This window comes from Solanum stenotomum, chromosome 5 (assembly GCF_019186545.1).
Source record: "Solanum stenotomum isolate F172 chromosome 5, ASM1918654v1, whole genome shotgun sequence".
Lineage (NCBI taxonomy): Eukaryota > Viridiplantae > Streptophyta > Magnoliopsida > Solanales > Solanaceae > Solanum > Solanum stenotomum.
The window spans coordinates 57,055,385-57,068,312 of record NC_064286.1 but is presented as its reverse complement, the minus strand read 5'-3'; the positions used below and the strand labels follow the sequence as shown (position 1 = coordinate 57,068,312).

At 35.4% G+C, this 12,928-nt stretch overlaps 1 protein-coding gene across 8 annotated transcripts; it reads left to right on the top strand.

Annotated features, from left to right (window-relative positions):
* The first annotated feature begins 1,001 nt into the window (after positions 1–1,001).
* On the top strand, positions 1,002–11,198 carry LOC125865194 (uncharacterized). 8 transcript variants are annotated; one of them, XM_049545387.1, is made up of 14 exons: positions 1,002–1,156; positions 2,040–2,177; positions 2,355–2,436; positions 7,100–7,176; positions 7,692–7,792; positions 8,300–8,408; positions 8,791–8,907; positions 8,995–9,080; positions 9,217–9,283; positions 9,640–9,718; positions 9,849–9,940; positions 10,056–10,199; positions 10,313–10,384; positions 11,145–11,198. In XM_049545387.1, the coding sequence occupies exons 1-13, from the start codon at positions 1,010–1,012 to the stop codon at positions 10,346–10,348; spliced, it is 1,275 nt and encodes a 424-aa protein (XP_049401344.1). In that variant the 5' UTR covers positions 1,002–1,009; the 3' UTR covers positions 10,349–10,384; positions 11,145–11,198. The 8 variants fall into 8 exon arrangements, with proteins under 8 accessions (XP_049401344.1, XP_049401346.1, XP_049401345.1 ...); XM_049545389.1 differs by having other exon boundaries at positions 11,064–11,198; XM_049545388.1 differs by having other exon boundaries at positions 10,980–11,198.
* Positions 11,199–12,928: the final 1,730 nt, after the last annotated feature.

The following is a 12,928-nucleotide window of genomic DNA, read 5'->3' as shown; positions in this document are numbered from 1 at the left end:
TTAGATTAAGCAGGTCGAAATGAGTGAGTCATGATTCAATTCAATTTTTAGTCCAGTTTAATCCAAAATAAACTTGAATACGACATGATCCAACATAATTTTTAATTCAATTCATTTTAACCTTTTAAATTTAAGCTCAATCCGTTCATTTGACACAACAAACAAACAAACAAGACTATAATTTCTTCACTGTTGACTGTTTGGTGAATGTTTTACTTAAAAGAGAAAGGTTATCAACTTGTTTAGTTTGGACAGAAGCAGTAGACGAAAGTGTGAAGAAAAGGAAAGTGAAAGAAAAATATATTGTTGCTACCATTTATTATTGAATGATATTGAGAGAGAGGCCTACCATTGATTCCAACCTTCCTTTGTTACGCAGTCATGAGCTCACGAGGCTTGTTTAATAAAATTTGTATCTCCTATGTGGTTGATATTGCACGAATAAACAGGTTATCACAAAGTGTTTTATCGAAAGGTCGGAGATTTATCGAGTTGAAAAAAATTGAAAAATAAATAAATAAATATATTTATATATTGTGAGAGAGAAATGGGTCAACTATTTGGCCCCATTCTCATACTTGGTCCTTGTCACAAACGCATCAAACAAAGCTTAAACTTCTCTTTTTCTCCATATATATATATATATGCTCCCTCCGTCTCTATTTAGTTGTTCATATTTTCTTTTTTAATTGTCCTTATTTAGTTGTCCATTTTGACAAATCAAGAAAGGACAACAAATTTTTTCCTATTATACCCTTATTTACATTTCTTGGAAATTGTAAAAGTGTATGTTGTTTTCCTCCAATTTATTTCACTTGAATTCAAAGAAGTGGTTGTAATTTTGAAGTGAAAAGTTGTCATAAGGGTAAAATTGTAACTTCATTGTGCTAATCATTGTTGTCTTAATCTGTGTGTCATTTCTAAAGTGGACAACTAAAAAGGGGCGGAAGGAGTATTATATATATACTTGTCTCATACTGCTTTACAGAGTTGAGTTAGGAGGTCAGAAATGGCAGAAAATGAACCGTTACTAGGGAGCAACAACGGCGGGGAAGTGGTGGTAGCTGAGCGTGAAAGTGAAGCAACTCATAGGAAAACTACGACACCTTCTTCTCGTGTTGTTTCTATCGATGTGTTTCGAGGCATCTGCGTTTTTGTAAGCAAATTTAACTTTTACGATTTTGTTTACTGATGAGATAACAGATTAAGATTCCGCCTAGAATAGCTAGCTTTTAAAAAGAATTTTGCAATTTGAATTTTTGACGAAGCTGTCGATCAGCTGTAGATGTTGGTTTGCTTTGAAATGAAATTCAAATTCTGAGCTTCATTTCTCTAGTGTATTGATCTTGACAACTCCGTATGCATGATTTTTTATTTTTTTTCATATGCATGCTATGAAGATTGAAGGATTTTTCCTGCTCTCGGGAATATCGGAACCTGGAGTTGGTTTAGTCCACGGCTTCTCTCTGTGTCTTTTTCTGCTTTATAACCTGTCCAGAAACTACGGAATACAGAAAAATTAATTTTTGTTTTCGTTTTCCCTAAACTTGATAGTACAAGATGAACTCATAGGCCAAAATGGAGAGAAGAAAATAGTAGAGAAATTGAGTAGAAAGCTATCACTTTTTTGATGGAACATTTTGATCCCCTTTTGTATCTCATGCTCCCCTGGTTCTAGAGAAATCTATCTCAAAGCAATCTTTAAAATACAAACCTTGAAACCACATTCACAAAGAAGATATTGCCACCTCTTTTAAGTTTCAGAAACCTTTAGATTGTTCTATTCGTGCTAATAACTACACTTACTTGCATCCGTCCCTGTAGATAACAATTCTCAAACTCCATTGTAATTTGTAAAGATGCTTGTTTAATTAATCAACTCCTTGCTTTAAGGTTTGGATTAATTGCTTTGTTTCTTTAACGATGATTCTGATAACACTCCTTGTACGCATTTATATTAAGATCAAGTTCTTCTCTTTTCCTTCTCGCTTGTAGGAATTTCACCAAATTTTCATCTTATGATTTTAATTTGCTTTCAGCTTATGATACTTGTGGATTACGCTGGTTCTGTTTTTCCCAGCGTTGCTCACTCTCCATGGAATGGTGTCCGCTTGGCAGACTTTGTAATGCCTTTCTTCCTCTTTGTTGTTGGAGTTTCCCTGGCAATTGTAAATAAGGTATCTATACTTTGATCTTCAGATAAAATCATGGACATAAACCCAATCATTTTGAAAGATATCTATACTATGTGCTGTCAATTTATAATTAAATCGTCTTAGTAAGATCATGCCTGTCACCAGGTGGTTGTGTTGCTCTTAGCACTTTCTGAACCTTTTCCTCTTTCAAAACTGCAGATAGTTTTAGACAGAACTGGGGCAACCTTGAAAGTTGTGATTAGGACCTTGAAACTTTTTGTCCTTGGCATTTTCCTTCAAGGTAATTTTGTGTGCTGGCATTTCTCAAATCAATATTACGGCTCACTACTGATGTCAGCCCTTAACAATATTCTGCAACTATAAGCCTGTGTATATGTCTTTTGAAATGGATCTTCTATACCCCATACATTGCAACAAACGAGTCTGTTTTAATTTTGTGGTATACTAGATAGGATATTGCTCCAGTTCTTACAAATAAAAGGAAGTTCAATGATGGAATGTGTTTCTTCTTGAGAACTTGCTACATTTAAAAGACCAGCTAGCTCGTCTCTGTCTGGCATTTTAAGCCTTGGTCCATCAGCTTCTGTACAATCTAGGAGCTCTATGTAAAGAAAGCTCTCGATCTCGGCTAGCTTCAGTTAGTTAAATAGACGAGGTAAGTTTAAAGGCCTTCCACAATGGACAGCAAACAACATGAAGAAAGAAAGATGTTTAATCAACAAGAATGTAAATTTACAGGTAGGTTAAGCTCAACGAGAAGACAATGTTGAGCGTGAAGGTACTGTAGTTTAATTCCTGAGAGGAAAAGCATCAGCAGAAAATAGTTAAAATTGAAGATTTTACTGTATCAAGTAACATAATATACATCTTCTAACATATGTCTTTAGCTAGGATACAAATTGTTGGATTCTGCTTTGGCTTTCCTGCTTTGCTCTTGATGACCTTTTCTTCTTATTAGGAAGTAAGACAAACGAAACAAGAATTCAGAGAAACTGATTATTCTAAGAAAGGAAAAGAGAATCAAATTACACAAGTACAGGAGTAAATCAAGATGTACAACATTTACAAGATCCTAGAAATATTGTACTATATCCACGAGATTCTAACATTCCCCCTCAAGTTGGTGCATATAAATCAATGTACCAAACTTGTTACAAATGTAGCTAATACGAGGGACTTGGTGAAAATATCTATAAGTTGAACATTTGACTCACGAATTTTGTGATAATGTCTCCCAAGAGTTGTTTTTTATCTAAAACCGAGGGTCTTTTGGAAACAACCCGTGGAGGAAGAAGTAAGGTTTGCATACACTCTACCTTCCCTTACCCATCTTGTGGGATTTCACTTGTTGTTGTTGTCGTTGTTGATGTGTTTAGTTCTCTCATGAAACATCAGACTTGATGCAATACGAAGAGTATCTTGGTTATTGCACACAAGATCCATCTGACTAATTTCTCCAAACTTCAATTCTTTGACCAACTGCTTAATCCAACTAGTTTGCAAGTTGCCACAACCATTGCTCGGTATTCAGCTTCTGCACTTAGATCGAGCAATCACATTTGTTGTTAATTTTCTAAGATTCCTCCACATTACCTCTTACCAAAACACAATATCTAAGCATCGTCTCTAAAAAGGTGATCATGCCCAATCGGCATCTATGTATCCAACAATCTTCTCATGACCTCGATCCTCATAAAGCAATTTTTTGCTATGATTTTATGCATTGAAAAATACGAACAACTGCATCCCAGTGACTATAATATGGAGATTCCATAAACTGATCTACAACACTCGCAGGAAAAGCAATGTTAGGCCAAGTAACTGGAGATAGTTCAACTTACTGATTAGCTACCTATACCTTTCAGGATTACTAGAGATTTTCTTTCGTAGTCATAAGTTTTATACTCAGGTCGATAAGAGTGTCTATGGGCCTATAATTGTCATATTTGTCTATTAAACGAGTCGATATGAGTGTCAATGGGTCTACAACCTGTCATACTTTTCTCCTTATGAACGTCTAGGGCATACTTACACTATGAGATGTCAATTCCTAATTTGGATTGCGCTACCTCAATGCCCAGAGAATACCACAATGTGCCTAGGTCCTTCTGGAAATGTTGAAAGAGATGTTGATTCAATTTAATTATACCATTTTCATCATGCCTGTGATGACTATACCATCAACATAAACGATCATATAAAAGCACAAATTATGAGAAGTATGTTGATAGAATACAAAATGATCAGCCTCACTGCGAGTCATACCAATCTTGAATACCATGCTGAACTTACTAAATTGTGCTCGAGGCGACTATTTCAAACCATATAGGACCGACACAACTGGCATACAAGACAACTAGACTCCTCCTGAGCAATATCACGATGGATAAAAGTATTCTTAATGTCTAGCTGATAAAGAGGCCAATGACTAACAACAATTATGGATATACGAAGACAAAAGATTCTATTTTAGCCACTGGAGAGGAAGTATCACTATAATCAAGTCCAAATAAGTATAACTTTTGACAACAAGGCAGGCTTTAAGTCGACCAATTTGACTGCATACAACCACCGACAACGAACAATAGATTTATCTAGAGGTAGAGGAATAAGCTTCCAAGTACCACTAGCATGTCAAGAGTACATCTCTTTGATCATGGCCTATTGCCATTCGGGATGACATACCGCTTCACCTGTAGACTTAGGGATAGAAATAGAGGACAAAGATCACACGAAGGCGTAATGAAGTGATAATAAACGATGATAGCTCAAACAAGTGTAATGGGGATTGGGATTATGAGTGGATTGGATAGCCTTTTGGAATGCAATCAGTGGACTAGGGAAAGACAAGTCCCTAGTAGGCAAAGGATTCAGTATAAGATGTGAATCATTGTATGTGATGTTGGACGTTGAAGGCGATGATAAATTAAGAGTGGTGAGAGTTGTAGAAGGTTGAAAGTTGAACTGGAGTTTTAGGTGATAGAAATGGAGCTATAGGCAAGGGAATTGGAGTTGTAGGTGATGATGAAGGGGAAGATAGTGATTGAATCTCCAAAAGATAGAACTACTAACAACCTCAGAAATGTCTAAGCGATCACCTGGATTTGTGAAGAATGGTTGGGTTTCAAAGAAATTAACATTAACAAACATAAGGCATTGGTGAACTGCTGAAGATCAGGTGAATAGCATCGCTATCCCCTTTGTGCCCTCTAGTAACCTAGAAATTCACATTTAAGGGCACAAGGACCTAACTTATTGTTTTTGGGTAAGGTTGTGAACAAACCATGTGCTCTCAGAGACATGAGGTGGAAGAGAAAGAAGACATAATATTCTGGTTAGTCGAGGATGGCATACAATTAATGAGATAATAGAATATGAAAATTGCATCCCTGAAAAATGCAACAAATTATGATATTGTATGAATAGGGAACGAGCGTCTCAATGAGATGCCTATTCTTCGATCTTGAACAACCATGACCTCAGATCTTCTCCATTAAATTGCAAGAACTCCATTCTTGACCATCGAGTGAAATTTGAGTGGTGAGAACTGAGAATTGTAACTGTTAGGACTCCTTTCTCTCTCCCTTTGTACTCTTTCTTCTTAATGGCCATTCCGGGAAGGACCTCACTCCTGTTCCAATGGGGTTTTATTCCTTCGAATCTCCCCAGAAGCTGCTAACTGATTCTTCAATTCAAGTACTGTTTGATCCAATTTTTTTAGAGATGAAACTTTACCTGCTAAATCTCCAATTTCTGTTATTATATTCTGCATCATCTCACGCAATTCCCCTACGGTGAAGTAGGGGTTCCACTGGTTGGTTCTCCAATTGCCTTAGTAGTTACCTTCGCTATTGATGCCAAGGATTCAATAGCTCTGATACCACTGTTAACAGAATTGCAGGAGCTCAACTAGAAGCTCGAGAATTCTAAGCTAAAACAGGAAACCTACAGAGGAATTCGAGTGAAATGTAATTGAGCCAAATGAGGGAAGAGAAATATAGAAGTAGAGGATTGCAATTGAGACAAATATAAATGTATTCATGATCAATCAATAGAGGATTACTTCTCCAGATAGTTGTACTTGGATCAGATCTAACTTGGCTGAGGCCAACTGCCACTAACAAACTTTCCCGCCCTTAGTGTATTCAAAAAATCCTAACTAACATAACCAACTGAAATGCTTGCATGTCATCCCTAAGGAATTATATCCCTTATCTCCCCTATGTAAATCATGTATCAGTACTCGCCGGAGAAGTGGACTGCCTAGTTGGGAAGTTGGTCAGAAAGCAGTGGAATTTGGATGGGTGATGTCGAGTTGAGGAGGCGAGTTACACAGAAGAATGAATGTCACCAGAAAGTAGCAGGAATCCCTCGCATGCACCGGCACATGGGTTAATCTCGCCAGAAAATCAAACTTCTTCCCGGCGTGTGACAACACGTGAATAGTCTGATGATAATGGGTTTTCTGGGGTTGGTTTGCCGAAGGGTTCCAAACACAGTGGTAGTATTGGTTGAGGTTCAATGCCTGCAGATTTTGACTAATTGTTGCAGAGTCACTGGAATAATGCACAGTGACAGGAGTTTCTTCTCCGCTGGTAGTTGCACTGAAGATTAAGTTTTACACTGGCTCTGATATCATGTTCGAAAGTAAGACAAATGAAAAGAGAATTGAGAGAACCTCAGCTTAATTATTCTTCAAGCCATTGGGGTTGAAATATCTACGTGTTCATAGTCGAAGAAACAGAAAAGAGAATCAAAATACATAATTTCAGGAGTAAATCAAGCTATACTATATTTAGAAGATCCTAGGATATTTACGAGATTCCAACACTACTACACTACTGTTGTCTTCTGATTTTGTTCATAGTATATCATTTTCTTGTATGAGATAACTAAACTTGATGTTGTTGGACAATTGTGATTCCACATTTGTTTCATTTCAGGGGGTTACTTGCATGGCATAACTGGTTTAACCTATGGTGTAGATATTGAAAGAATACGATGGATGGGAATTTTGCAGGTAACTCTGATTTTATTTTTTTCTTACTTTTTTGCTACCGTGGTATGAGATGACTAGATTACCTACAAGATAAGTGTCGTTTCAGTTTCAGTAGCATTGCCAGTGGAGATGAGTGTCGTCGCATTGCCTCCAATGACTTCTTTTTCTTTGTAGCTATGTTTCTTATCCTTCCTAAGTGGTTCGTAAGTCTTTCTTAGTTAGACTTCTAAAGACTGCTTTCACTTGTGCCCCTTGTTCCTCTGCTTTAGCCTGTAAGGTATTTCTTTTGTTGTTCTTTTTAGTTGCAGTGAAGTGCTTTGGATTAACTTTCCTATTTAAGCTATTTTTGTGATAGATGCTGATTCTTAGCATCTTAATCTGGTTTCCCTGATTATTATAAGAAGTTTTCATTTTCTTGTTAGAAGGATTACTAGTCATTAGGTCAAAAGATAGGTGCAGATGAAGAACTTATGCATGTAACCTGTTCATTTCTATTACTTATTCAGAATAGTATACATTTCTTTTCAATTATGCAGAGAATAGCTGTTGGATATATTGTAGCAGCTTTGTGCGAGATATGGCTTCCATGTCAAGAGATGAAAAGAGTTGCCCTTTTCAGAAATTATATTTGCCAATGGTAAGACAACTGCATTCCTGATTTTCAGGTAGATTTTTTTTTGATTGTGCAATTGTTAGGAGTACTACATATATCTTCTGTTTCTGCATCATGAAGGTATTACTCGCGTGCCAGATTCTTTTCCTTAGTGGAACCATAAGTGTGTCTTGTTATGCATACTGTGAACTTCATTTAACAATTATGAAAAAAACAACTTCTCGTAAGTAGGCATTAATCCCCTTTAAATTAGATAAAAATCTAGCTTGTCACTGGTGGAAGTCAAATCCATGACATGTTGGTACAAGGTTTCAACCTAACTACTTGGAGTAGGCCTCATTGGTTATTAACAGGTAGTTAAATAGGCAAAACAGGAGAAATCTGTGTGTTTTTATTGGAGAACTAGTGAGTCCAACTGCAATGATATTGGCAGTCTTATTATCGATCTTCTTTTTATATAGTATTGTTTCTTGTCCTCTATGGTTATCTTTGTCTCTAGTTTTACCTAACAACATTTTACTTCATTTGTAGGTGTATCATGTTCCTATTGTCTGCTATACATTGTGGGTTGATATATGGCCTGTATGTCCCTGACTGGCAATTCAGTGTGTCACAGTCAACTGGAAGCACCATTTATGAGGTTAGCAGCTGTTTGCTTTCTATTCCCCTTAACCTGAACTATATTCTACAAAGTAAAACAATGTGACTATGTGAGTGGCTCCAAGTAACACATTAAGAACTCTACAGAAGCTTAAAGATGAATGTGATGAGTCATTACTGCTTTGAGTGATATCAGTACTAATTTTTCTACCTTGGATTTGGCATGTAAAACGCTTGCTCAAAGTCAAGAACTTTTGTGATCAATTCTTATCCTATAGAAGCTTATTATCACTTTAATCCAATAGAACCTTAAAAATGACTGGTCCCTTGTTACCGCTTTGTGTATGATCAGTTCTATTCCTAATTGATCGAGTTGGAGAACTTTTTCTATCAGTTATCTTATATTTTGTTGCTACTTCCAGGTAAAATGTTCTGTTAGAGGAGACCTTGGACCTGCATGTAATTCTGCTGCTATGATTGATCGCTATATTCTTGGAATAGATCACCTCTACGCAAAACCTGTATATAGAAATATGAAGGTAGTCTTATACTGAACTGCACTGCTGACACGCTTATGTCCAGACCTCACAGTTTGCCCCTTCATGACCAATATTAATCTTTCACAGGAATGCAATGGATCCAACAGAGACACAGTTTCTGAGAGTATGCCTTCTTGGTGTCATGCCGCTTTTGATCCTGAAGGCATTGTAAGGTAACAAATCTCTCATTATTCTTCACCTCAAATTCTCCAATGAAATGTACTTATTATTAGTCATGTCATGTTTCTAATTTCACTTATTCTCTAGTTTGTTGTTTAACAACTTCTGCCGTTGGTTATCTTTTTCCAGCTCACTAACAGCTGCTGCTACATCCATCATTGGCCTCCAGTATGGTCACATACTTGTCCAATTTCAGGTGAGCCATGGGGTATCATTTGCTGACTAATTTACCTCTATTTCTATCCTGAGTCTTGGGAGTGTTAGGAAAAGTTTTTATTTCAGGAGAAGTCGAAGGAATGCTTCAGGTCTCAAGCAATCCAACAGTATTCTATTTTGATTTGGTCCCGATTAGACGGCTTCATCATTGTTATGTATTGAACTGCATAAGTGGTGGTTTCCCGAAAAGAGTTTTCCTATATGTCTAATCTTTCCATAAAAGTATATTTGCATCGTGGTACTGGCATACAACTTTAGCATAAATAAATTTGCCTTAGTGCCAGATTATTACAATACTGCATATAATTGATGGATGTAATTTATATGACTGTTCAGGATCATAAAGGACGGCTATACAATTGGTCAATCCTCTCGCTTTCACTTCTTGCAGTTGGTTTATTCCTTGATTTCGTAGGTACGTCTTTTTTTACTTTTAGGTATCAATGCATAATCAACTGGAGTAACCAACAAATTTTCAATTTGATTCAAGACAAAAATGCTTCTAGCCACCATGAAATGTGACATTTGTGTTCTTTTCCTTTCAGGCATGCCATTTAACAAATCATTGTACACAATAAGTTATATGCTGGTAACCTCAGGTGCTGCTGGAATCACATTTTGTTTGCTATATCTATTGGTTAGTTTTAAAATACAAACCCTCTTGCGTGTCTCTTTTGTTTAATATAATCATCACTTGTCGCTTTCACTCTGATTTAAAAAGTTGATAGTCCTGCGAATCTTATGAACTTTAGGTGGATATTTATGGTTGGAGGCACTTGATGTTCGTTTTTGAGTGGATGGGAAAGCATTCTCTTAGTATCTTTATTCTCATAACATCAAATATAGCTGTGATTTTTATTCAAGGATTTTATTGGAGAGATCCTCAAAATAACATTGTTAGTATTGATCTAGTTCACCAATTATCAAAGAGAACATTTATTGCCTCATTGAATTGATATTTGTTAGAAGAATAACATCACGTTGCTTTTTGTTGAATTCTCTTGAACAGGTCCGTTGGATTGTGACACGATTCGTACAGAAATGATATCCCAGGTCCATTAGCTCCTCACGGCTCACACAAGTAAGGTCGTTATCCTTATTTAGTTGGGTCCATTGAAGGAAATAACTGCTTTGTATGACATACAAGACGTGTCTATTCTCTATCCAGGGCCTTGGATAAGATACAAAAGATTAGACTTACTATTCCAAAACACAATGGCGGAGCCAGAATTTCATTAATAACACGAAGAAGTCGATGGGGTTCAACTACTATAAATACATAAATAATAATTTAAACCATGTATAAATAGTGTAACTCTCCACTGAACCCTTACTAGCTCTGCCCTGCCAAAACAATCAGATTCAACCAGCTTCAAGATTTTCTTAGATGGGTGAAGAGATTTTAGATTGCTTATCACTCAGTATCAGTACTATCTAACAAACCACTTTTTATTGACAGAATTTAAATGTAGAGCTTATATGATCACACTCACGAATTCAGTTGAAAATTCATCCTAATTTGATAGTAAGACTTATCACTACACTAGATATGTAGACTTATCACTTATGAGATTACACTAGATATATTGTTGTATGATAGTAAGACTTATCAAACTTTCTAAGACGTGCTTTGTGCCTCTTGATTAATAGATTTCTTTCTCTTTACTGTCAACAAGTGCAAGATGCAGAACTTGTATCAGTAGAAAAAAATGCAGTATCTCATCTACTTGTACTAGTGAGCCATTTATGAATGCTAACAGTCATGGTTGTTGAGGTGGTTTAACTTGTGCATAAAAAGGATGATGAATGAAAATAACTTATCATACTCTGCTGCTCTGTAGAGATGAAGCAGTACCACAGCAAGGAGTCTAAATGTACACAGTGACAGATATTTTCTTGTGTAAGTATCTATGATGAACAGTACCTCAAATGTTTAAATCTATAAGTGATTCTTAAATAGCATCTGCTTTTAGGTGACATTGTTTTGTAGTAATTTGTAGTCTTGATTCTACTTTCAGTTTTAAGTTCTCAAAAAAAAAAAAAAAAGATTTTGGGGTCATAGGCGAAGATTGTCCCAGAAGTCCAAAACAAAATATGTAGACAAACTCTTTACATTTATGATGTGTACAATGCGATTAGAATTCTTGAAACTTTTATCTTGTGCTATCATTATGCCAAAAGTTATAGCTGATAGCAAAGATGCAACTTTATTTCTTAACTAAGTACTCGTTTGGATCGACTTATTTTAAGTGTTTTTAAGTCAAATAATTTTTAAATAGTTTTGAAGTGTTTGAATAAAGTTAAAAAGTATTTATAAGCTCTTATTTTAAAGGTCAAATAACAAAAATAAGTCAAATGTTGCGTCACCAACTTATAATTTTTGGCTTATAAATCATAAGTCAAAAGCTAAAAGCCAAAAGTCAATCCAAACAGTAAGTCACCAAGCAAGTATTTTGTTCGATCATTACTCTGACCATGACATGTTACCAACAAATAACTAGTAAGTAGTTTCTTAAGAATGTCATAAACTATAAGTTTACTTTGTGTTGTTACTCTCTCTAGAAAGCTTTCATCTTTTTGTTATTTTGATGACTCAAAATTGTGTTTACACCTGAATAATCCCTCTTTATCTTGTACTCCTAGTAAATTGTAAGTGATATTGTGAATCACACGAGTGGTAAAACTTAAATAGTAGTACAACCTTGTCAGTCCAAGTTCTGAAAGGTCGAGTCTACTCTTTTGCTAGGCCATGTCTGTCATTAATACATTTGGACAAAAACTGATGGGATCTCATTTACTTATCTTTTCATTTTCTATTTCTATGTGCATGGAAAACCATTAAGATACTCATTTTAATCGTGCAATCTTATCCTGAAACAACTGATGTATTCCCATGTGAAATTGCATACAAAATCAATTTATTATTTTTAAATTTGCAGATGTTAGCACCCTTTAGTCTACCAACAATCTGACACATGAAAGATTTTAAAAAGAAATTAGATTACTTTAACTTATCAGTTTTTTTTTGTTTTTTTTTTCTGTGTAGTAGTTATTTGCAGTAAGGAGGGTTCACTTTCTCATTTCAGTTGTAATAGGAAGTTATTTCTTTGTTTCAGATGGGTGATTAATCCATCCTTGTTGTATTTAGTGTTATTTCAATGTAATGAAAATATATGTAGAAAAATATTTAGTTTTTGAGTACTTTAATTCAAGAGATGGCAGGAAGGAACCAACATTATAAGTCGAAAAAAGAAAATCTCTTTACAAACTCCTAATCCAATATACATTAACTCGAATTTTGACTAGCAACGTTCAATGACTAGATTCATTATAGGGGACGTTAACATTAGATCTCTACGAAACAATTATTTTTTTATAATAGCATTTCAGTTTAATGGCCTAAGCTTTTTCTGAAACTATCTTTCATATTATATCATATTGTAGGTTTCTTATAACAATATCTTATTATAGTAATTAAAATTATCCGATCAAACGAAGTTATTATAAAAAAGTTTGAGAAAGTTAGGACTCAAGGGGGACATTGTCAAAGTCACCAACTATACAAGCTAGAAATTGTTAAAATTAATTTAACTCCACTCCTGTATATTTCAACGGCGAGAAATGT

Coding starts and splice junctions, on each gene's coding strand:
- LOC125865194 (XM_049545387.1), top strand. CDS start 1,010: ATGGCAGAAAATGAACCGTTACTAGGGAGCAACAACGGCGGGGAAGTG. Junction 7,177..7,691: donor GATGGATGGGAATTTTGCAG/GTAACTCTGATT, acceptor TCAATTATGCAG/AGAATAGCTGTTGGATATAT. Junction 8,409..8,790: donor CTGGAAGCACCATTTATGAG/GTTAGCAGCTGT, acceptor TGCTACTTCCAG/GTAAAATGTTCTGTTAGAGG.